We start from the raw sequence: 24,769 nt of genomic DNA on the forward strand, positions 1-24,769 counted from the left end.
TTTGATGCCTTTTATTGTACCTGAGTTTCAGAGTAAACAGTAATCCTTTTGTACACAACACGTTTATTAAACCAACATATATTTATTTCGAAAAGAGACTAGTAAATCAGATCACATAATGATTACAAGTACCAATAATATAATTAAAATGATAATAAGACAACAAATGCAATAACCTGACTTTGATTCTATATTAAACTAAATAAGCATCACTGTACACACAAGAAATAACAGATTACCTTCTTCCTTTCTTAATATATCTGTCACTCTTCTCATAGCAGCCTTTAATCTTCCTTCAGATCTATCTACCCTTTCACCCAAATCATCCAATATACTATTAAAGTATGTTATGTCATGGTCATAAGAAAGCACTGTATAAGCTTACATGACATGATCGTCTATTTCTCTATTCATTGTACCAGCTATTTCTTTCAAATTAATCAATGTGCCACCCATCGCATCCAAATGTTGGTCTTGTTCTTGTATGACCAACTGCTCAAGACTATCAATAACAATGTATATATGAAAATATAAACTATACCGATTGTTGCATTTGTTCACTTTCAATAAACCGACTATTCTCATTTTGTCTCACTGTTTCTATAGACTGCAATTACATCAATAAAACATTACCTTTTTTTTTTTTTTTTGTTACTTGATTATTAGATAATTTGTTTTTTGCTGGCGGGTTAGCCAAGGTATAACGTATGGATTGAATCAAGTTGCGAGATTTATCTAAAAACTGTCTTCGTGAATTCAAATCGTTACTGGTCAAGTTAAATTGAGAAGGATTGGCTTGTGAAATGTGCAGGGCTTCATGAAGATCGTCCAAATCTTGTTCTATGGCTTCCAAAGTTGAATTGAGTTCATCAGCTGTCCATAAAAGTTCCTGGTTCTTGGGTGAAGACACTGTTTGTTGAATTCTTTTCCAAGACTCAAACAAGTTGGTTGCATTCGACAGATTATCTTCCACTTGACTAACAAGAAAAATAATTTATTTTTTGTCAACTTTCTATTTAGAGCTACCTTTTAACTATTAAAAAAGGATCTTGTTCGTCCATGGCATTCAATTGTTTGCATAAAAAAACTCCTGGTGTCTTTTTTTCTTGAAATTCTTTTGCGCTTTTTAAATTTTGCTCTTCTATTTTTTATGGATGCTTATTAAAAATTAAAGGGTAGCAATTCAAAAGTGATGCAAATGTATAAATCAGTGAATTATTACAAAGTTATAAAAGATATAAACATATATATAAATGATTTGTGGCGCTACAGTATTTTCACTTTAAATTCAAAGTAAAAATGATTTTAAACTATTAAAAATTGGTTTCAGACGAGAACAAAGTTATTTTCAAACAATAAAAAGCTTTTTTTTAAACAATAAGAAAGTTATGTCAGGTCTATCGAACATTGGAGTGTATCAGTTATGTAGCAAATCGTAATTTGATGCTCGATATTTTTACCATTAAAACAAAAGCTCTCTGAAGAAAATACATCTTCATAACCGGCGATATCAACTCTTGAGAAATAATTGGCGAATAACGCATGCCATTCCATGAGAGGACAAACAAATCAGTTGACTCACGTCAACAATAAAGCTGAATTAGTAGATGTCCCGATTATTCTCACAAATAAAAAAACATCGAGCGTGATACCATCATCCAAGTTATACACCTTCGACAGGCACAGATAAAAGTTTCGCGCGCCAGATAAGATGATCTGAAAGTTTGCCTTTTTTTATCCATATTTCAAACCACCTAATGAAGCAAGGAAATTTCTAGGACTATAAAGACCTTGTTTCTTTTTAGATTTGATAAATCAACAGTAATCTGTAGTTTGAAGCAGAGCAAGATAGTCATTCAAGTTTTCAGACATGGCTTCGCTGATTTCATTGATATATTAATTTTTGGCGCTTTTCTCCTTTAAGAGAATTTGCTCTATCAAATTATGCTGTCTAATAAAGCAATCATTGATCGAAAGAGAAGTGTAGAAAGAAGCATGTCCAGATTGAAAGTGGTAAATTTACAGAATAATATATTTTTATTGTGGCGCATGTTACTTAATATGTCGTGTTAATAGCGACTAAAACTTGCATATATCACGGCAAGCAGGACATGCAAACAAACGTAGCTATTTATGATAGTACTATTTTTTTTTTAAAAAAAAAAGGTAGTTGTAACATCCAGAACCACATCTTGTAGTATTACAAACCTATTTAATCAAGATATTAACGTATTACACATGGATTTCACTGCAAAGAAAACAAAAAGGAAATGCTAAAGATAATTATGAAATCAAAACTGAAAAGCCTAAAAGAAAATGTCAGCGTTTGGTCGGTCAAAAATCTAGTAGTAACACCTCATCAGCTTCAAGCCGTACGTCTTCTAGTCAACCAGGACATGTTAATGCAAATCCAAAGTAGTGCCAGAACTACAGTCCAACACATAATGAATTTCTAAACAATCAGTTTGATGGTCAATTCGAACGCTTCATTCGCAAAATGTATTTAAAATCTGTTATAAGGTCGACGTATCAAAGTAAATGTGTTGATAAAGCCACAAAACTTAGTGAGTTTACTAGAAGCATTATTTATCTTGCTCAGGTATTCGTAAGTAACTATGCTGTTCAAATCAAAGCCTTTAGCACTTTGAAGATCATAACCCAACAAAATTTTTGGTACTCAATCTGTCAATTTATAATGAATTAATCTGTAATAAACCTAGCTTTTGTTTCAAATGGAATAGAATAAAACAGCAATATCCGCCAATTGTTTATTCTTTGAGAGATCATCTTACCAAAAGATATTGCGATTTATTATCTGCAGCTTGCGCTACTGTTTCAATATCTTGAATCATATTGTTGACAAATTTAAAAGATGGGCCTTGTATTATTTGCGCATTAAGCTTAAAAAGATTTACCAGGTAATTATTTTCTGGATAAAAGCTTGAAGTTTGATCTTCATCTATACACTCAATAACAGGGGAAAGGTAAAAGGGGATTTTATATCTATTAACTGAAAAGCTCTGCTACAAAGTCTTATTAAATGGAAAATCAACATGGCCAAAAGAAACTAATGTAATAACTATTGAATACACAAACCAAGCACTTGAGATATGCCAAGAATTTAAAGCCAAATTCTAGTTTTGCCAAACGTCTTGAATCTCATTGTCTTACCCACCAAATTTGCATTTGCCCAGGCTTTTATAATGAACGAACTTGATAAGGTTTGTAAAACCTGCACCAAGCAATATGAAATGCACAGGACATTCACCTTGGTGCCTACCCCAAGCCTAAATTGAAGATATGTTACCATCAATTCAAAAGATCTCGCCTAGTTGCTAGCACAGGTGATAAAGAAATTGTAGTAGGTTTATTTTATCTTTAATTTCAGTACCTTTGGATATTAAAGGTAAAAAAAACTAATATATGTGTAGATCAGCCTAAAGACTTGCATTTATTTTTAGACTTGAGCAGTTATTTTAAAGTGATATTTCTGAAACTTTCTCATGTTGCATTCAGATGAATGGTTTTTGTATGTGCTTTATGTTTATCAGAAGAAAGACAAATGATATGTAACTAACAAGAACACTATAATTAATTTGAAAGATTTTCAAAGTAGATGAATACTTTCTGCCATGCACAGTTGATCCGTGAAGAAAGCATTTCTTCAAATTAACCATTACTCGCTTCTTGGAAAAGAAGGAGATAAGACGCTGCAGTGCCAAGGAGAGAACGTGCTACACTAGTACAGCAAGAAGAGCAACTTATGTGGAAAAACTAAAAGTTGGGAAAAAGATGAAAGATATCAAGCAAACATGTCATCAGCTAAAACGTTTAATGAACAAAATACAAATGAATACATTCATTATATACTATGCAATTCATCAGCTTCATTCAGTTTTTACAAGCCTGCTACTCTCCGTTTCCACAACTGTCAAGGTAGACATAAAGCAAATACAGAAGTTTATAATATTTTATTGAATGGTGGCAAAAACTTAAGAACAAAAAGGTAAAGAAGACTGAAAAGAACAGAAAGCACAGAAGAAGAAAAAAAAAAAGAAGAACACTAGAGAAAAAGAGTACATTAACTTAATCGGAATGCAATATTAACAGTAATAAAATAAATAGTGCTTTATAAAAAAAAAGAAGTTGGGATGGAGCTAGTGCAGATTCTGGCCTTCTCAGGCTATTCCCCTAGCTGCTTTTGGTGATGGTATGAAGAATAAAGATATGAATCATATAAAAGGTCTTATCTCTGTATCATCCATGATATTACAAAAGGAATCAAAATAAAGATTCAAAGCTTTTAAATCAGTTGTAGTTGACATGAATGAATTTAGGATATCAAAGGTATATATAATAAGCATTAAACCAAAATTTTATTATTATTATTAACTCTTTATTTTAAAGACATACTTAGGTCTGCGATCCTTGTAAGAGCAAAGATTTACACCCAATGAAGCTCTCAGACGGAAAGTATATCAACAGTACATTAGATTGTAAAGCCTGCCATATACTTTTGAATAGAGATTTAAATGCAAATAAGAATACCCATGGCATATTACTTTTTGTCTGGGAGAAAGATCGTCCATCTTCTTACAAGGAATCACCGTAGCAGATACGGTTTGAGCTTCACGGATGATTTAGGTATTTACAAGATAATACATCTAATATTAAGTTCTGATATGTCTTGCAGCCGATACTCATTCTTCTCCTTACGATTCTTCCTTTTGCTTAAACGACACTCTTTTCTTGTCTAAAATACACTTTCTGTTTGTCTGAAATCGTTTTTTACTTTGTCTGAATTAGAGTAGAAAGACGCCAAGTCTACTTTGCTTATTGGCTTTATGCTTTTGATAGAAATAATTTGAAATAAACAAAGATTTGGAGCTGAATTGGTGAATGATCATTGCTCTTGTATAAAATAGTCTTTATCCTTTCATGACCAAAGACATATTTGAGAATCAATAGCCATTCTTCTTTATCAAATGATGAATATGTTGCTACCTGTTTTATTTTCTAGAAGCTGTTATTCATTTGTTTGGGATTTTTATTTCAACAAAAAAATGTTGCATTCATCCTATTTATTAAATAGAGCAAGTATGATCAATTTGCTAATTTTATTCAACATTTATATGAACCACGGTATCCTATCTCCTTGAAACCCTTGAGCTAGATATCTGGTTTCAAGTAGACCTAAATATCAACTGTCTAGAAATATCTACCTTACAATGAGTTACACATTTGTCGTTTGATAAGTCGACAAAGACAACGAAAACACTTGCTGATAAATGGAGAATGATATCAATTTAGAAGATAAACTTTAAATTCAAAGGTCCAACGCAGGATTTCAAGTTGTATGCAAGCAAAAGGTCATGAGAAATAAATAAAAGGGAGAGTTGGTGTCTGGATGCACTTTTGCATCTTTTTTAGTCTGTGTCCCCCTATGCTTTCTACATCACACAAAATGAATTTACCCAATATTTTTTATTGAAATAGATGACTAAACATGACCCATGCTCAATTGTTTGCATCAGAACAGAGATCATCTTCAGGAGAGCTGTTTCAGCCTTCAGAAGACATCTGTTTGTAATCAAAAATGTGCTGCTGTGTTAGCCAAACAAACATTCTTGGTGACAATGGGGCAAAGAATTATTTAAAAGTTAAGTCCAGCTATTCTTAAACGCACAGTTTATAAATGACCACCACGAGAATGGAGATGCAGGTAGATGAACCGTGTGATTTCCCAAAAAAGATATCGAAAGTTGTGTTTAGATACTTAGCCACTTTGGTTTTTGTTAATTGCCTTATTTAGAAAATAACATTTAATGTCAGATACATTTCACTGCGTTCTAAACATGATCGTGTTGTGATGATATTGACTTGTTGATTCAGTCATGGTCATGTATCTTGTGTTTTATATCAACTAGTACATGTTTAAAGCAAAAGAGAGGAATTGTGACTAGCTTCTGAACATGGATAATAACCGATTCATCTTTTATAGCTCAACCAAAGATAACCAGCATTGAAATGTTATTAAAATCATAAAGATTTATAAAAGACAGTCTATTTATCCCTTTCTCTTGATCAAAAACTAATTGAAGTAAATACAAATTACATGACTATGACTGAATTAATGAGTAGGATGACCCCTGTTCTAATTACCATTCATCATTTCATTTGATATTAATTTTGTTTACAAGCGTTTTATTAAAGTGACGCAAAAAAGGAGCTTAAAAAGACTGTAATTGAAAAAGATCGACGTAAAATTTCCATATTTCGGTTAATTTCATAATAAGAAGTGTTGTACAATGATTTAGAATAAAATAAAATTGAAAATGTAACACATGTGTTTTAAAACATAAAGATCGGTTGGTGTTGAAAAGATGTAACTATAAATTATTCAGTTTCTTTTAAAATGAAGACGGCATGGCTTGTACAAAACTACTGCATCGGTCATTCTAATTCACTTTACGCGCTTTTTCATGTGGGGAGTACAGATGGGCTCATCCTTTTTAATAAAAATGTAGTGGGAAAAAAGTTGCTTTTATTTTGTACAATAAATACGATACACATATACAATGAAAGAATAAGATCATGTTTACTTGATACTAGACCTGTAAACATAACATAAAGAGCATAATGACGCGTAAGAGAAAAAGAGTTAAAATCATAAGTAAAATGGATTCATTCGTTGTTGATGTTGTTGTTCAGCACTAAAATAGCATACTGATGATTATTAAAAAGAATGTGAGTTAGTTGAATAAGATAGAAAGCATGTCAACTTACAATCTTCTGAAGGACCATAAAATTGAGTTAAAAGTGGGTTGAGCATGTTATTAAAAGAATTGGGTATTGGATGCAATGCATCATAAAATACGTGTGGACTACTACTGTTGCTGCTACTGTCATAGGTATTCATCTGTGAGTTCATATATAACAAGCTACTGTCAGTATGGGAGTCTAAAGGCGATGGCACAAGGGATAGAACATCAAGATGACTACTGCCTGTGGTTGAAACAGACGATTGAGATAGACTGGTTCCTAATGGAGCAGGAAGGCAACCACCAGATTCTTCTTCTTTCATCATTCTCTTCTTTTTCTTTTGATGTCTTCTTTCTTCAATCTCTTCTTCTTTTAATGTCTTTGGTGTCAGCGGTGGTGAAAGTTGTATCTCATTCTTTCTCTTATTCTGTACATTTTCTTTAGGTGATGATTTTTCTTTTGATGAATGATTCAGACGTTTTTCCAAGGCTTCATTAAACTGTTTTGCTTGTTCCTTTAGTTTTTCATTTTCCAAACGTAATTTCTTTATTTCAGCCATATATTTTGATTCACGCTTTAGCGTCGATGTGACTATTTATGATGAGTTTATGCAAGCATAAGAAATAATCGAGAATTACCAAATTCTAAAGAGCTAGTAACGATCGTTGCTTTACTTGGTCTACGCGTAGATTTTAATGTAGGAAGAGCCTCAGCTAATTGTTGATATTTTAAATTGAGATGTTCACGTCTTTGGCGTTCCAAAGCATTATGTGCTGAACGTCTATCGTTATTTGCAGAGATATCATTACTAGTATAAAATGTCAATTGAGTCATTTTGTCTTGTTTCTCTTTACCTTTCATCTATAGTCAGATTGGCAGATAATGTCATATCTATCACAGTATCACATTACAATTAATATAATGAAAATAAGGTTTATTTTTCATTTTCTTGTACCAAAAAATGCATTGTTTGGGTTACGTAAAGATTGACCATTGGTCGTTATTCTGAACTTTTCTGAAGACATGTTGTGAAAATAAAGAAAGAAAGAAAAGAAAGAGAAAGAGAGAGAAAGAGAAAGAGAGAGAAAGAGAAGAGGATTTAAATACATTTTGTGGGTGTACAGACTCGGGGGAGTATGAGATTTAAGGGGAGGATGAGAAGCAAGAGTGATACAGAGTGACCGATGTAACTAACGTATTGATCAACAATGATGAATTTTATATCCCAAATCTTGTTTTCGTCCGAAATAAGTTGCAAAACTAATTTCCTTTTCAAGATCAAGCCAATGCAAATAACGTATTCTTTACCCCATTTTTTAATTTTACTGTTGACGCCTCAAAAATAAAAAAGAGTTGATAAACTATGAAAGAATGATGAAAGGGGGTTTTTTTTTACAAGTACTTTATTCATTTTTATGAGAGAAGCGTGCTTATTTCCTGTAAACAGAAAAAACGCATTGAATGTTTGCATAATCAACAGTTGCCTAAACTATGCTGGGTAATTTACCCCTTTTCATGTATCCTTGTCCTGCGAATACATCAAATGACCCGCTTCATGCAATAAAAAGAGACAGAACTCGGAGTACTAATTAGAAATTAATTACAAGTGAAAAGGGGAGTGTATTCAATCGTTGTAAATGAATCATTGATACAGTCTTTATTTATATGTTTAGTCGATACTCTATCACGACATGATGGCGTCACTGCAAAGGATTCAATTAGAACCATCTGCTATTCAAAAGATATTTTATCATTCAACTTGGAGAAAATAATGAGTAGTTGAAATCACTTTGAACCTTCTTTCTCGAGACCCTTTCCCTCTTTTCTCCCCCCCCCCCTTTTTTTTTAAATCGAATCGAAAAACTCCCCCATCGAGTGAATGAGATAGTTCTATTGGTATTACTCGATTCGGTAAGTCATCACATTCAAATCTTTTATTCCTCCTGAGATTTTGAGTCACACTCTCATTTAAAGTTGAATGTGGATCTGGTCAACATTCTGTTTATTGTTTGAACACCTTTTTTAATGAATTCAGTTTATAAAAGTTGTGATTGATCTTTGATTCATACAAAATGAGTTTTATTCAACGTAGGTCAAATTGAATCAAGGGCGTCTGTACTCTTGAAAACTTGTATAAAATAAAAAGAATGGGGGTGGAAATGAAAAAGGCGAATAGATTTGAAGAATCCAATGGACCAAGGATGAACAAGAGGATATAAAAAAATGGATCCATAGTCATGAATGACGCGTTTGCTGCAGTAAAGAAGGGTCATCTGTTTGGGGGATTCCTTTAGAGAATTCAGTTTGTGTAATAAGAAGAAAAAAAAAAAAAAAAAAAAAAAGCACAGTCCGCATGGTTAGCTTACTGAAAGACCACTGTTTTTTTTCATTCCTTGTGAATCGAACACTGTTATTTTGATGAATACAAAAAATAATTCTAGTAAAGGATTGATGAAGCAAAGCTGTAGATTGAAATAAAGCAATTGGAAAGCAATGCGCCAACATCCTAAAAATAGACGAAACACAAAATACTTTCCATATAAAATTAAAAGGGGAAGGGGTACAGGAAAAGAGTACAAGATTTTTTTTATTTACGTTTCATCTGATGGAAATCCACCAAATCCGAGGTCAATGCCAACCATTTCTCTTTCCCAGAAACGAAGCATGTATTGATCTACATGTCCCACATTCAACTGTACATCTTTCTCTTCTTCGTTTATCTCACTTGCCTGTGACACAACTTGAGAAGGAGCTTCACTTGGTGTACGAACAGCAGACGACGATGAATTGTCTTCAAAATCATCTTCATCCATCTTCATCTCCTTACGTGCTATCATGGCCGCTTCTGCATCATTCTCATCCCCTTCTGCCTTTAATAAAGCCTGTTCATAATCAACTGGAGTGTATGTTTCACTAGCTCCGGCAACCTCAGGAAGGTCTCGCCACCAATCATTCTTATGAAAGAAATCTTCTGTGAAATCTCCTTCTTGAATAACCACATTATCCAACATTCTATTCATAAAAGTAAGAGAAAGTAAAGGTCGGCAACACTGTACCTCTTTTGGTTTGCTTTCTTGAAAATGTTTTCTTCAATAGTAAATTCAGTCACAAAACGATAGATGTGTACATCTCGAGTTTGTCCAATTCGATGAGCTCTATCTTGACATTGTTTGTCCTACAAAACAAGAGTGAATAAAAGAGCAGAAAGAATACTATGTTTACCATCGAAGGATTCCAATCTAAATCATAGAAAATAACAGTATCTGCACCAGTCAGATTAATACCTAAACCTCCACTTCGAGTGGACAAGATGAAGCACAAGATACGCTTGTCATTATTGAAATGCTCCGTCAATACCTGTCGCTGTTCTACTTTGGTCGCACCATCCAGACGAAGGTACCTGTGACCGTGTATGTTGAGAAAGGTCTCCAAAATATCCAAGACACGTGTCATCTGTGTAAAGATCAGGGCTCGATGGCCACCAGCCGCTAGCTCTCTCAGCAGTCGATCGAGCTTTTGTAATTTGCCACAGTCGTATTGAATCAACCGTTTGTCGGGGAACGCAATCGAGAGTCTGGACTTGATAGGGTGCAAGATGTCATTCTCCACACTACTTGCTTCACACAAGGCTAATTGAGCCTCGGACGGCAAAATGAGCTCCTTTGGCTTCACAACAGCCTTGGGTGTCACGAATCCATACTGCTCCAGCATGTCCAAGTTGTTTCGAATTCGGCGTTTGTAATCTTGTACCATCTCATCCATAGCATCACATCGCTGTGCGTGCATTCGTGGAGAACAAGAGAACAGGCGGTTGCGGTTGTGAACTGTGATGGTCTGCAAGAGAGAGATGAGATCAGGACCATAAAAGGGTCTGGATGCACATCGCATGCTGTTGATATACTGAATGGATCTCCAACGTTCCACACATTCCATTTTCTTTTGCATCTCTCGATATTTAGCATACTTTTTAAGATCGTGGTAGTCCTTCGATACCACCCCCCGCGCTTCTGCAACAGCCACATACCGTTGTCGATCCGTCATTGTTCTCTGGATGGCTTCTGTAGCCGCTAGACGAACAATCTCTTCTGCTGCAATCTTGCTTAGATTACAAAAAGTCGGAGGTTGTAAGATCAGGTTTAGGAAGCCAAGGTTCACTGTTTTCATCGATGGCGCAGGATCATTCAGAGACAGCTTACGACGAATCAGGATCTCCAGAGAACCCCCTATCTGCTGTACTTGATCATCCATCGCAAAACTCGTCAAAATCGGGCGCTCCTCAAAGAGGTCTGGATGGTTGCAAACCTTACGGAGCTGCATCAAACAATTGATGATGTTCAAAAAATTACCACTGGCCAGGGTCTCCTTTGTCTTGGCTCGACCCATAAAGTCATCATAAAGATAACGCTGGCGCTTGGAAAGTTTACAGTATATCACATGCTCGTGCTTTTCCGGCATCTGCTTCTCAACATCCAGCTTGATGCGTCGCAGCAGATACGGCCTAAGGACAGTATGGAGCCTTTGGATAGCCATCCGAGATTCTTCATCCATCCCCTGCTGGCCTTCGATCATTCGATCCACCGGGTGAGAAAACCACTCTTGAAATTCTTTTAGGTTGGCAAATCCGATCGGCATGTCTTGTGAAACACCATTGGGCATCAAAAAGTACAGCAGTGACCAGAGCTCCATCAAGTTATTCTGAAGAGGTGTACCGGTGAGCAGCAGACGTCGATTGGCATTAAAGTTCAAGAGCACTTGCCATCGTTGAGACCGGAAATTCTTTATATTGTGTGCTTCATCCAAGATGAGATACTGCCATGCCCTTCTTCGAAATACGGTTTGATCTTGCAAGACAAGTTGGTAAGAGGTAATACACACATGGAACGCATTGTTTTTGTACCAGCCCGATCGTTTTTCTTTACGCTCCTTGGGTGAACCATAATAAGTCAAGACCTTGAATCCCGGGAGCCACTTTTTAAATTCCATTTCCCAATTGAGAATGACACTGGTAGGTACAACGATCAGATGAGGTCCCCAGATGTGTTTCTCGCAGGCAAGATAAGCTAAAAGAGCAATGGTCTGGATTGTCTTTCCTAGACCCATCTCATCTGCAAGAATGCCATTCAGACCATTGTTGTATAAACTGGCTAGCCAATCGAGCCCCACATGTTGGTATTCACGCAATGTACCGCGTAGAAGAAAGGGTATCTTGGTATAAACTTTGGTAGTCGAAAGTGTGTTGCCCGTAGGCTGGATTTTTCTTACAGATCGACGTGTTTGAATAGAGGAAGCGTCTGAAGGAGAAGGGGAAGGAGGTACTGAGGTAAGTTGTGGGTCGTTTTTGAACTCGAAGGTTTCTTGGCTGACAAGCTCTGACTTCATCAAAGTATCCAAGGATATATTTTCTTCTTCATCTGCCGATGCGCCTTCTTGAGCATTGGACGGATAATTATATTTTGCCATCAACTGTTCTACAGACAAATTCGCATCCTCATTTAAACCATTCACTTCAGCTTCATCGTCTTCACTTTCTCCATCAGCTTCTATTGGAACATCGTCTTCTTGATCTGATACAGGCGAAAAATCATCACTGTCATTTGTCGGCTGCTCTGTTCCGTATTTGTATTTCTGTACAAGTTCTTCGATCGATAGCTGAGCATCCTCATTCAAGGCATTCAGCTCTTTGTCATCATCTTCACTCTGACCATCCTGTTCAATCGGCACATCTCCCTCCTCATCTGACATTGGTGTGAACTCTTCATCCTGAGCTCTGTTTTCTTCCATACTAGATCGATAGTGCGTCACAAGCTCCTCCACAGACATGGACTGATCATCCTCCAGCTTCTTCAACTCGTCCTCGTCAGTATCATCGTCTTGTTCAATCATATGGTCCCTGACATCCTCTTCTTCGTCTTGCCACATATACTCGCCATCCTCTTCCACCACTGGATGATTCAACTCCCCCTTTCGTACACCCAGCATGTGTTGTGAATGTTCAAGGATCAATTCCAGATGTCGCCTTCCTTCTTTTGCCTGTGCTTCCTTTGACAGTTCCCTTTGTCTCGCTTCACATACCTTTTCCACAATCTTCCACTTTTTCTTGACATCCTGTGCAGTCATCTTGGCCAGTCGCATCATTCGCTTCGTCTCTTCCTTTCTCGCCCGATCACCCTGTGTACGGATGTTTTCCCAGTACCGCTCAATGGCCCTCGCGCACTTTCTGGCCGCATTCCGACGGTATTTGGCATTGGCCGAAAACAGTTTTGCCGAAGTCTGGACATGGGTCAGGAGTGTATCATGACAGAGATCATTGGGTCTAGAAGACGCTGGCTGCTGAGGCCGTCTGTTGGCGATCGTCTGCAGGTGTGTAGTGAAGCCGCCTTGTTTGGCCAAGCGGTCCAGTCGCTGACGAATGCTGCGTTCCTTTTCGATCAGGGCCTCACGGGCCTCTGGTGTGACCTCTTCATCATCTGCTACGGTAACAAAGGTGGACAGGTAATCGCTCAGCTTTTTATATTGTTTGACCAGTCGACGGGTGCCCGTACCGGAGCGAAGGGTGTGGTAATTGTTGGATGTGATATGATCAGAGGATGCATGAAAAATACTTTCGAGTAGTTGCACTGTATCTGTACGCTGTTGTAATCTCGAATATGCTAATTCCCACAGGTTGTATTCTTGTATAAACTAGAGTGAAGCTCAGTTTTCAATGATTGTGCTTCTTGGAAAAGGAGTTTTTTTTTTTTATACCTTTTGATAAATAAGGTCATTGGCTAGATTCACTTTTGGATCAAAATCCAGCATGTTTTGAAACATTTCAAGGTGATATAATTCTTTGACTTTGTTTTCATGCTTATTTAAAACATGTTTGATTTCGTCCTGTCGTTTTATGATTGCTTCATTTCTCGTCTTGTCCAATTCTGTCTTTGGCTTTGCAAGTAATTTATCTTGAGCGTTCTTGATCAACACACGCGATTCTGTCATTTGCTTTTTTCGTTTGCTGTTGTTTGACGTGTCCTCTTCTGAAGCTAATCTTTTTCTTGTACGTCGACTGCCCTCAATAATGTTGCGTTTGCTCAGATCACCATCAGTATCGAAGAGTGAAGTGACTGACTTATTTTTTAACTTTTCTTCAATTCGCAGAGCTCTTCTTGATACTCTCTTTTGTTTATCTTCAGATTCGATAATCGTCGAAACATCTAAATATGTGTAAACATACAAAAATAGGCAGAGACACGATGAGTATATGTTGAGGGCTTTTTATTATTTTTCTAAGAAAAACCTTTATTTGACATTTCAGTTCCCCAAAAAAAAGTACAAAAAAAAAAAAAAAAAGAAATAAATTTTTAATTTTTTTAGAATAAATAAAGTTAAATCATCAGTTGGCTTCGTCAAGCTCGTCGTCAAGATTGGTAAAACTAAGCCAGTCAGATTGAGATAAAGGAGAAGATGGCATATTTGAAGAAGACAACAGTTCAGAAGTTGAGCAGCCATCGATAATACCATTATCAGATAATAGCAGTGAAGGTATATCTGCAGTATTATACCAATCTGCTGAATTGAAGTCAGAGTCCCACAAGCCTGATACTGCTGTTGTTTGTTCATCCATGAAGGCATTAAAGGCTTCATCAGAAAAGAAATTAACAAAAGCTAAAGAGTCTTCTTCTTCTTTTTCTTTTGTCTCAAGTTTATGATCGTCTAGAGTTGGTGAACAGCGAGGACAGAGATAGACGTTTTCTTGTACCATCTCTTGTTGAACACACTTCATATGAAGCCAAGTATGGCATTGAGTGCATTCAATCATTGTTCCTTCTGTTACATTATTTAGGCATATACATTGAATGACCACTTTCACTTCTTGCCTACGATGTTTGCATCTTGCCAGATGATAAGTGAGACCATTACGGGTCTTGTACTGTTTGTTACACGATTCACAGCTGAATGGGCTTGGACGGGAGGCAAGTCCTTTGATGTTAGGTAGTGGTGGTTTCCTAGGTGATGCATGAGGTGACGGTAATGGTTCGTGAGGATCGATACGGCGGCTTAGCATTTTAAGTTCCTGAAAAGACATTGGCTCTGCTTTATGAATCGAGCCAATTGTTTTCCCACCCATCGTTGGCCTTGATGATTTAGTAGGCTCCACTCCGTCATGACTTGTTGTAAAAGTTTGTGGAACAAGCTTTTTCATTGAGGCATGATGTTTAGGTCTCACAGTATCGTTACCTTTTTCATGATAAAAAACATGTTGATAATTTTCTTTGTGGGCCTTTTTGTTGGTATGTTGCTGCTCTGGAGAGGGTGAAGGTTGAACGTTCCTAAAGTTTCTTTTCATTCCTCTTTTCTCTGGTGAGGACAAGCCGTTTATGTTTTTAAATATATTAGAATGGCTATGGAGATGAAGACAAACAGAACAAAAAGTGATTAGAAAGAAAACAAAAAGAAAAGAAGAATATAAAACAAAAAAGAGAGAGAAAGAATTTGTTTACTTTGAACTATCCTGCAAACTAGTCATCTTCATCTTCACCAACCCTTTACTTAAAAGTAAAGAAGGAGAAAACTGAATGTGTGGCTCTATTTTTATTTTTTATTTTTATTTTTTTTTTTCCTTCATTATCAACTTGTCACAAAAAATGAAACCTAACCCAGTATTTTGACCTCAATTCCTAATGAAGCTAGTCAGTGAATTGAAGATGCAGATCGGGATAAATAAATATTATTAGAAAACACACGCTTAATAGGATCATCATGATTTAATGTGCTCCTCCAAGATTCCCTTAATTTAATTCTATAAAGCGCATTTCTGTATGTAAGCAAACATGTATAAGAGATCATACATAATTACATAAGGAGGTGAAAGCAAAACATAAACAAGCAAACCTCGACAGTTTATTTAAAAGGAATAAAACAATCGAGGATTATAAATAACGCCATCTGTACGTACTAATAAAAGTGGTAACTGACGTTCGCTTGTAGAAGAGTTGACTTGAATCACTGGACTATTTTGTAATTCTTTATAGTCAGGTACGATACATGATATGAGTTTATCTGATTCAAATCTCGTTGTGGGTGATTGAATGTCTCCAAACCAGACAGTGACATCGTGCTTAAAATTTTCGCCCGAGAGGATCAAGGTGAAGATGGTAAGAGATTGATTGCTTATTTTTTTTATGTTCATGATCGTCGGAAAAGGCGTGATGGGAGCAGTAACAGAACGAATCGAACACGGTGAGGTCCAAAAGGTGAATGTAGCTGAATCCGCACTTACGATTGCCCAGATGGACACATCCGAGACATCTTCAGCCCAGCAGTCTCCGTTCAATCGTTGTCTACAATGACCCGTGTCGCTGGACAACAATTCGTCGTTCAAAGAATTCACACGACGACTTGAGCTGGGTTTTGATGTCAGACTGCTGTATTGATAAGACAAGCGACGTTTTCGAGATATTTGAGCATCTGCTTGTTCCAATTTTGGCATAAATGAACTCACAATGGTACGTGGACCAGTTACTACATGAGTTCCTATTACTTCATTCAAACAAGCAAGATATTGAACATCTGAGCTTACTTGAGGCAGAGTCCATTGGGTTAAGGGAAAAGACTGTTTGTGGTTTTGCTTGTTTTGTCGAATTTTGGAGAAATCTTGTACAATCTGAAAAGCAACCTTATGAAGTTGAGACACAGGATCACCCAAGGCTTCATCGCCATATTCACCACCTGTGGAACAAGGAGGATCATTGACACGATTTCCGCCCATGACCATACTACCTTTATCTGCTCGGCGAATGACCATCACTGGACTAATTAGACCTGTAGAAACGCACTGCAAGACAATTAAATGGTTATAATGAAGAACTAGCGGTTGTTTTGGATTTTGAACTGCTATAGCAGGCGGTGGGGGATACTGAGAATTAGCTGCGTGTTGAAGGGTTGAGGGAGAGGTGTTAGGAGAGCGGGTGGGATCAACAATCCAGATGAGAAATGGGTCCCAAGAGGTTGTCCGTGCTACAAAACAGGTATTGGGATTTTGATTATTTGTTTGAGAAGAAATTCCAAGGTACTTTGTGGAAGTAGCTTGAGATCGAGTACGATTAAATAAGGCGACCGTTGAGCCATTGTGAATGCAAAGTTCCATATCTTTAGCACTTTGTCTTTTCTTTGAAGGCTTGCTTATCACTTTGATGGGCTTTGAGTCAAAGGTACCAAGAGATCTACTTTGATCCAACTGGATACTGACATGAGCTTGCACGCTTTTTCGTTTTTCATCAGTATCGCTGATATGTAGCTGCTTGGACAAGCAGTTTCCGACCAATATATCACCTTGACTTGCATAAGTGGCGGCCAGATGTTGATTAATTAAGGTACCTTCTTTATACCAATCAATATGGCAGTATGGGCGTGGTTGCTCTCCAGATAGTTGAATATGAACATTTGGAGGATTGTTTTGAGTTGACCACCAATTATTAGATCCTGATAGGATTATATAAGGAGGAGGGCACAAGAATCTAAAAAAGCATAGGTTAAAAAGCCTGTTTAATTTATTCCAAACGCTTTCTATGAAGATGTTCACCTTTTCTCTGAACCATAACTCTTTTGAGCTACTTTACTTGTAAGGATAGTTATCTTTCTTTCATCTTGCTTTGTTATTAGGTAGCGATGAACTGAACATTTCATGTCTTCCCCAATCTGATTAATGCATGTATGATTCAAATTTTTATCTTTTTCATCTTCTTTAAATATAGCATGGAATAAGCTCGTATTATCGTAATTATTATTTAAAGGAGAAGAAATGATATTACGAGTAGGTGAATGATTGTTATTGTCGGGGATAGTCAAAGGATGTACTGTTCTGGATGTATTTAAGTGCATGAAGTCATCTTCTTGTTTAAGTGTATCCAAAAGATTTGAAGAAAAAAAGGAAGTAGGTGTTTCAGAATGATTTAGCATTTGATAATCATTAAAAGAAGACCAAGAAGAAGGAACAGAATCACTGCTGTAAACTAAATCGGCCTCATCATTAGATAATAACTCTGGGTCATTCATTTTTTCAAAGAATTTAAAATGATGAAAAAAAGAGAGAGAAAGTAAGGACTTTAAAGTTTATAATCAGGTTTACACATACAATTGGGCGTAAAGTGTATTTTGATTCCATAATTTATTCAGGATTAAAGTCCAAATTTTGAAACAATTTGCGCCTTTTTATTTGCTAGTCCTGAGTACAAGAAGCACATGATGTCTTTTAATTCCCTTTTTTTTTTACGTGTAAAATAGAGAGGTTCCCAATCCAAACTTTATTTCTAGTATTGTATCACAAGAGTAGATCTTATTCTTATGCTATTGTTCTCTTGTTTAATTTACAAGCACAAAAAAATATTGAGACAATTCACTTGTTTTTACAATCAATAAAATGTATTTTTTAGGCTAAATTATATACTGTAACCTACATCCTGCTTTGGATGAAGATACTACTCATTCAAATGCCGAAGATCTATCAAACGTTGGGAAACAATCTTATGATAATGGAAAAGTAAATCTTTTAAAGTAGTGTGGATTCATTTATCCTTTTACAAATCGCAGAAAATACTGATTCAAACGGGTACATACATTGATTTGAATATGTTATAAGCTCATCTTTTGTATTTTATAAATTTAGAATACAATAGAAACTGGGTAGAATTAGATGACGAATCACCCAACATGTCAGAAGCGCATGGAAATGACATAACAATTACTATACCTTTCCTTATTTATCTATGACGGGATTCACTTTTCCTCACCTCATTGTTTATTTTTTAATACTATCCTGTGCCGCCTTGGATGTAGCACTAACATAAACATATTATACAAAGGAAGATTCATACTATTCTATGCTCTGTTCTCCTTTTTTCTTTTGAGTATTTGGCATAGTCAATAGGGTATGGATAATAGATTTAGTTTTATTCTAAAGCTATAATCAACTTAATTGTAAATGGTATAAACGAACTACGCGGTATCCTATGTATCGACTTCTTCAGCCTGCTTTCCCTATCTGGCTACGCTACTCCCACTTGATGTTGTATCAGCAATTCCAGTTAATTAAGGATTGGTTAAAAGCACCACACGAGCACCATACTACTTTTTCCCGCTATTTTAGATGGATAAGTCAGAGGTTCGAAAGCATAAATTGGATATTTATTTTCCTAAATCAATTGCAGGATTTATGTTTATTATAAAACGAACCCATAAAAAGTTGTGGACATTAACTCTACTGAAGCCGATGAATTAACAATAATCCAAGAACTACGAAAAAAAATTTGGAGTCTTCAAATGGAATTAAGACAAATTAATAGTCTGCAACAACAGGGCTTATATCAATCAAAGGCTATCCTGCTTGATGAGGCTAAACAAGAAGAAGAGAAATAAAAAGGTGATGAAGCATCAGCCAAAAAAGTAAAAGAGCAAAGACATTGTGTTCCCAATCTTACGCTTGCTAAAGATAGCGCCCAGGAAATCATGAGCTGATTGGTTGAATATGAAAGCATATTTCATTACTTAGGTTTCTTTGATCAGAAATAACTTGGCAATGTACAAATTCAATTCAAAAGAAACATGAAATCCTGTTACACTTACCCTCTACCTTTTACTAAAATCATGGATAGCTATGGAACATGCTTTTGTCGCTTATTTTGTTAGTGACGAAAATATAGTCGAAGCCGCATTGAGTGACCTAAAGCATCATATGGTTATATAGGCTATCAAGATCGTGCTACCATTCGCAGTTGTAGAAAAGTTTGACTCCTTAGCTTTTCTTTTGTAAAAATGCAGATGATTCTTTAATGCTTGCGGAAATTCAGTGAGAACAATTGGATATGTATTAAAAATACTTTGAATTATTACATTCCTATATCTTCCTATATCACTAACATTAAATGAAGAATCAGCGAGTGGCAAGGGCTATTTGCAATGGTATTATGGTGCTTCCAAAGTTCATTGTTTAATTTTTCGAGTACATCCTACCTCGTGCTAATGAAACGGTTTATCGCTTCTTCCATCACAACTGCCTTAAAAAGTACATGATAAAACTGGAAAGTGTCTAAAAGCCAAACTACGAATTAGCCCAATTGCCAATATAGCCTCTTGATGGTATAGCAAACCCTGTAGTCTAGACCATTCACGACAAATGGGTTTTCTGTTTGTATGTGGTTTCTATAGCTTTATTTCATCTAATAAAATCTTCAATTCATCTAGAAAACGAAACTACTTTGTCTAATTTTATTTATCTTTTCTCATTTTCTAGTTCATGCATTGGTCCCAACCTGATTGGGGTGCTTCTAGTAACAATTTTCGTTCAGCTAAAATCAGGTTTTTTTTTTTTTGTTATTTTTGACTTTTTCAAATAATGGAGATTGATCAATGTCAAAACATTTTAAAAGCACTAGGCTCGTTTGATTATGTAGCAGCCAATAAACTTGTGTATAGAGTGAGCAAAGTAAGTCTTTGCATTTCACAGTCAAAGTATATTTCCCAAAGCTTTTTCCTTTAGTAGATATATCAGCCTATTGGAACTATTTTTACACGTTTATGCCATTGTGAAAGCACGTTCACTCCACTTCAATTCTTACGTTCTAGGTGGTTTGTTATGAGAAAAGATACTGTAAGACCATAGTTCACTACTCAATACAAACGTACTTATGCGTCTTTGTGTTAGTCACTTGAAATTATTTATCATAATCTTGCACTCGAACTGCCAAAAGAAGTAGCTTATATTGATTCAAACTTAATACTTTCGGCCGAAACAAAGGAACATATGAAATCGTTATTAGAAGCTCTTGTACATTTATGTAACACTAGAAAGGATATGATTAATATGTAAATAAGCAAACTCTTACTTCAAGCATAAAACTAATTATTAGAGAAAGATATCAGGCAATATTAGCTCAATCTATTAAGGGCGATTTTGAAGACATTTTGGCAGATTTGGAGATGCTTGAAAGGAAAATAGTAAACTTACATCTGGAAAAACACTTGTCAATATTGGGTTTGGGCGTTGAAAAAGAAATCAAGATATTAACCATGTTAATAAAGGCAAGAAAGGCCATTACAAACTATGCATTTCAAGATGCTTGCATTGCCCTTTATTCAAGCAAGCAGGATCTCTTAGAATGGAAACAGGCATGCAAAGAACAGAATTATCCTGAGGTAAAATTGAAGACAGAAGATTACTTTAAACCAAAGATTGATTTTTTTTTTAAAAAAAAGTCTTCACAAAGACAAGACGAAACAAAAGATTCGTCCACTTCAACCTGGAAATTCTCTTTATTTGGATATTCTGATACAAAATCAAGCAAACAAGGGGATACATGGCCAAATACAATACGATGGCATACAAGAGTTCTTGAGAATTTGACAGCAAATATGACTTTGTATTTTCATCAAATTTTACTGGATAAGGAAAAAATTATCCATGAGGATGAACCTGAACGATCATTGTGGAAAGGGATCAAGATTGATTATTATGATCAGTAATGTTATATCGTTATTTTACTTGAGGCCTTACCATTAATGTTTTACCCTTTTCCATTAGAATATCGACATTCAAAAAAAAATTTGGTGCACATTGTGTCGGCATTATATATGAAGTAACAGATGCTGCACCGTTTTACCCTCAAGGGTATGTTTTGTCTGGTAATATCTATGAAGCACCACAAGGAATACATTCTTTTCCATTTATATTTTGTCATCCAAAGGTATGCAGTCATTTCTTGTTACTAGAGATTCTTAAGTTTTATATAGGAACCTCCAAATAAACATCTCCCTGGTATTATTTCAATGATCCAAGGAAGTAGGACGAGACTCAACGATCCAAAAGCAGAACCGGTCTATTTTTCTGATACTGTCATTGGAAGCACTTATTATCTAATGCGGATAGATAGTCATGCTGTGATGGTCATAATTTATCTCGATAAACACACAAATCGTGAACCTGCTACCATTGAATTTATAACAAATATTGTAACCTCATTAAGGGGAACGACTGTTATTGAAGAGCTTATACGTGTAGATTAAACAAAAATCACTTACATAATATACACTAATAAATTCAAGTTTACTGTGACACCAAGAGCATAATACTCATGTGGTCAAAGTTTGATGCAATAATGCAACTGTTCATTAATCTAGGTACCGCTTACTAATCAAGAAAGAAGATGAATAATCATATTCAGAACCATAAACCCAGATGTGTTATTATACAAATCTCTTTCAACAACTATATGTTGTAGCAGTCGCAATTTTTTAACAACTTAAAAGACTTGCTGGAAGGCTTCTTTGTTACTCTCCTTGTTTTTTAGTAGTTGTTTCATTTGATTCAGATACTTCACCAGAAGGTAAGCCTTCTGATACTGACACATTGGTTGCTTCTTTACCTTTTTTGTTTTACTGTGCTCAGATATGAAATAATGTGTCTCCTTTGGTAATAAACAAGCTTTTAATGCCACTTCGGGCATATGGAAAACAACAGTATTATTTCTCTTATTAACATGAGTCCAACTGGCATGATGAATAGCAACCTTGGAATATCAAACGTCAAATTTAATTTTGTTTGCAAACTGGGATATTGGCCAAAGGTTCATTAGCATATTCAAGAGCGCTTCTTTGAACAAAAATGTATTGAGAAATATTGATAGATGAACATATTTACCCTCGAGCCCAGAGAGATTTTTAGCTACTTTTATCTTCTAGAACTGACTGGGGCAAAAAACAATGCAATAAAATATCACGTGCCCAATTTGGTTTTATATTTTATTAATGAGTAAACGTATTCCTTGAATAATAAAGGTTCACTAAATTGTATTTTGTAAACATAAGCATTAAACTGTGGATTAAATTAGAGAGAGGAAGGAAGGGAGAGAAAATAGTTTATATACGGCTATTTTTATAACTCAAATAATTTAATACTTTTTTTATTTTCAAAACAGTTTCTATTTAAATACAATTACTGCTAAATACATTAATATTTCAATTTACACGCGCAAGAATATATTACACAGAATAGAGAGAGAACAAAGGAATTTTTTGCTGTTTTTACTTGGTTGACACACTGTCTCTTCTTTGGGTATCATAAGCAGTACGTACAGCGCTTTCAATATCCCAGTGAAAGAATGGACAGCGATCAACAGGAAGACCACGGGAAATACAAGGGTGACAGTCATTTTTTTCAAGATAATGTATGTCATTTATGTTGGATATACCGTTTGTAGTATAATATTCTTTTTCAATTGGTATCCTTGATTTAAACATGACTGAGTCAATTTCAGGCGATAAATTAACTTCAGATATATTGTATATCTTTTCAATAGTAGTGTGCTCTTTTTCTACTGATGAAAACTGGCTGCTGCTATCCGTATGGTTTTCATGATCACTGCTTTCAACATCGATACTTTGTGATTCATTTTCATTGGTAGAAGAAGTCACTATTACGGGTGGCTCGTCCGTAAATGGCGTCTGCTGTGCATCGTTACCAAATCCACTAGCAATAAGGGTATTGCGAATGGCTGCATTTGAGATACCAGCAAAATGCCATTCTACTTTATGTCCAGCAAAATAATTAACGGCAGATTTGAGATCAACAAGAGCTTGAGCACCAGTTGAATCCAGGTTGTTCATTGCTGAGCAGTCTAATACAACAGCATGTAGCTCGGGGAGGCTCTCTGTCGGTTCATTCGATAGCTCTCTACGGTCATTCCAAGCTCTATCACCTTTTTTCGTTGGGGGAGGTACTCCAGGGCAAAAGTTTTTTTCAATATAATTTGTCAGTTTGTCAGTTATATAACCTGAATTGGGATAGGTCAGAGCTTCTTCAATGCGAAATATGACGATACCGGGTGGTGGTGGCAGAACCAAATGCTTGAGGGCCTGGTGATCTCGTCTGACATAGACATAATGTGGTTTAGGTGGCAGAGTATCAGTATGGCTGCTATTGTTGCTTTCGTTGTTTATTTCAAAGTCTGGTTGGGTAGGAATGCGACCGAGAACAGCATAACGAGGACGAGCGATTCTTAAGAGTAAGCCAACGAGGGATAATGCAACTGATGCATAAATCCCGTATTCAACCGTAGTAAAAAAGGTAATTAAAACAGCTGCTACAAACGTGAATGCTTCAAAAGGGCTGATCTTGAATAAGTGGATTAAGAACTTAGGGCCTGATGCAAGGTCAGCAACTGCATGGATAATGATAGCTGAAAGGATAGCGTCAGGGATGTAATAAAATGCTGGTGTAAGAGCGTAGAGACATAAAAGCACAACAAGTGCTGAAAAAACTCCAGCCAATGGTGTTCTTGCTCCGCTTCGTGCAGTAATAGCTGTACGGGAGAAAGATCCTGTGTTGGGATATGCGCCTAGATTCAAGTTAAAGTTTGTTTAGATGCAAAATTATATATGTTATTATTATTTTACCAAAAAAGCTTCCAACGACATTGGCTGCTCCTATAGCAATAATCTCTTGATCAGGATCGATTTTGTAGTTACTGATGCGACCAAATGATTTTGCAATAGCGACGTGCTCCAAAACGAGAATGATGACAACAGAGGGTAAGGTACTAGCTACCTCAGACAGTAAGCCTACGTTAATATCGGGAACAGCCATAGCTGTAAATCCAGAAGGAACAGTGCCCAGAATAGAAATTGGACTTTTACTCTTTCCAATATTGATTAAAAAAGCTAGAAGAGTTCCAAAGATTACAAGAATACCATTTCTCATGATATTGAAAAAGAAAAGCCACCGTTCATATCTGGGATATCTTTTGCTGAGATATGCTGTACCAAATCTAACTGAGTATAACCATAAAAGTCCAACGAGTCCAAAGGCAACATCAACTTTAGTTTCTGGTAAATGTTTAAAGAAATTTCCAAAAACAAGATAAGCAGAGTCATGCGTATTAACGCCAGTGATCCCAAATAGTTTTGGCCATTGTCCGATGGATATAGTGATACTGCTTCCGGTCATAAATCCATGAATAGCAGGCCCAGGAATAAAATC

The 24,769-nt window shown here is 36.0% G+C and overlaps 9 protein-coding genes across 9 annotated transcripts; 3 read left to right on the forward strand and 6 right to left on the reverse strand.

The window, feature by feature from the left end:
• Positions 1-193: 193 nt before the first annotated feature.
• On the reverse strand, positions 194-1,061 carry RO3G_06475 (uncharacterized protein; the record flags this gene model as incomplete). Its single annotated transcript, XM_067661065.1, has 6 exons — positions 194-198; positions 240-334; positions 386-502; positions 542-575; positions 769-977; positions 1,027-1,061. The coding sequence occupies 6 exons, from the start codon at positions 1,059-1,061 to the stop codon at positions 194-196; spliced, it is 495 nt and encodes a 164-aa protein (XP_067517166.1).
• A 2,751-nt stretch (positions 1,062-3,812) lies between these two features.
• On the forward strand, positions 3,813-4,195 carry RO3G_06476 (uncharacterized protein; the record flags this gene model as incomplete). The annotated part of the gene is made up of 2 exons (XM_067661066.1): positions 3,813-4,006; positions 4,144-4,195. 2 exons carry the CDS (start codon positions 3,813-3,815, stop codon positions 4,193-4,195), a joined length of 246 nt encoding a protein of 81 aa, XP_067517167.1.
• Positions 4,196-4,323: 128 nt separating this feature from the next.
• Positions 4,324-4,612, forward strand: RO3G_06477 (uncharacterized protein; the record flags this gene model as incomplete). Its single annotated transcript, XM_067661067.1, has 3 exons — positions 4,324-4,347; positions 4,418-4,473; positions 4,525-4,612. The coding sequence occupies 3 exons, from the start codon at positions 4,324-4,326 to the stop codon at positions 4,610-4,612; spliced, it is 168 nt and encodes a 55-aa protein (XP_067517168.1).
• Positions 4,613-6,684: 2,072 nt separating this feature from the next.
• Positions 6,685-7,651, reverse strand: RO3G_06478 (uncharacterized protein; the record flags this gene model as incomplete). The annotated part of the gene is made up of 4 exons (XM_067661068.1): positions 6,685-6,713; positions 6,787-7,353; positions 7,437-7,570; positions 7,617-7,651. 4 exons carry the CDS (start codon positions 7,649-7,651, stop codon positions 6,685-6,687), a joined length of 765 nt encoding a protein of 254 aa, XP_067517169.1.
• Positions 7,652-9,353: 1,702 nt separating this feature from the next.
• On the reverse strand, positions 9,354-13,740 carry RO3G_06479 (uncharacterized protein; the record flags this gene model as incomplete). Its single annotated transcript, XM_067661069.1, has 4 exons — positions 9,354-9,774; positions 9,819-9,937; positions 9,985-13,443; positions 13,507-13,740. The coding sequence occupies 4 exons, from the start codon at positions 13,738-13,740 to the stop codon at positions 9,354-9,356; spliced, it is 4,233 nt and encodes a 1,410-aa protein (XP_067517170.1).
• A 394-nt stretch (positions 13,741-14,134) lies between these two features.
• On the reverse strand, positions 14,135-14,827 carry RO3G_06480 (uncharacterized protein; the record flags this gene model as incomplete). Its single annotated transcript, XM_067661070.1, has 1 exon — positions 14,135-14,827. The coding sequence occupies one exon, from the start codon at positions 14,825-14,827 to the stop codon at positions 14,135-14,137; it is 693 nt and encodes a 230-aa protein (XP_067517171.1).
• An 819-nt stretch (positions 14,828-15,646) lies between these two features.
• Positions 15,647-17,796, reverse strand: RO3G_06481 (uncharacterized protein; the record flags this gene model as incomplete). The annotated part of the gene is made up of 2 exons (XM_067661071.1): positions 15,647-17,258; positions 17,324-17,796. 2 exons carry the CDS (start codon positions 17,794-17,796, stop codon positions 15,647-15,649), a joined length of 2,085 nt encoding a protein of 694 aa, XP_067517172.1.
• A 1,899-nt stretch (positions 17,797-19,695) lies between these two features.
• RO3G_06482 (uncharacterized protein) lies at positions 19,696-21,798 on the forward strand (the record flags this gene model as incomplete). The annotated part of the gene is made up of 10 exons (XM_067661072.1): positions 19,696-19,801; positions 19,981-20,066; positions 20,138-20,221; positions 20,279-20,386; positions 20,441-20,601; positions 20,646-20,733; positions 20,818-20,931; positions 20,992-21,254; positions 21,317-21,479; positions 21,526-21,798. The coding sequence occupies 10 exons, from the start codon at positions 19,696-19,698 to the stop codon at positions 21,796-21,798; spliced, it is 1,446 nt and encodes a 481-aa protein (XP_067517173.1).
• A 1,017-nt stretch (positions 21,799-22,815) lies between these two features.
• Positions 22,816-24,376, reverse strand: RO3G_06483 (uncharacterized protein; the record flags this gene model as incomplete). The annotated part of the gene is made up of 2 exons (XM_067661073.1): positions 22,816-24,128; positions 24,187-24,376. The coding sequence occupies 2 exons, from the start codon at positions 24,374-24,376 to the stop codon at positions 22,816-22,818; spliced, it is 1,503 nt and encodes a 500-aa protein (XP_067517174.1).
• Between the last annotated feature and the right edge of the window lie 393 nt (positions 24,377-24,769).

This window comes from Rhizopus delemar, genomic scaffold (genome assembly GCF_000149305.1).
Source record: "Rhizopus delemar RA 99-880 supercont3.4 genomic scaffold, whole genome shotgun sequence".
Classification (NCBI taxonomy): domain Eukaryota; kingdom Fungi; phylum Mucoromycota; class Mucoromycetes; order Mucorales; family Rhizopodaceae; genus Rhizopus; species Rhizopus delemar.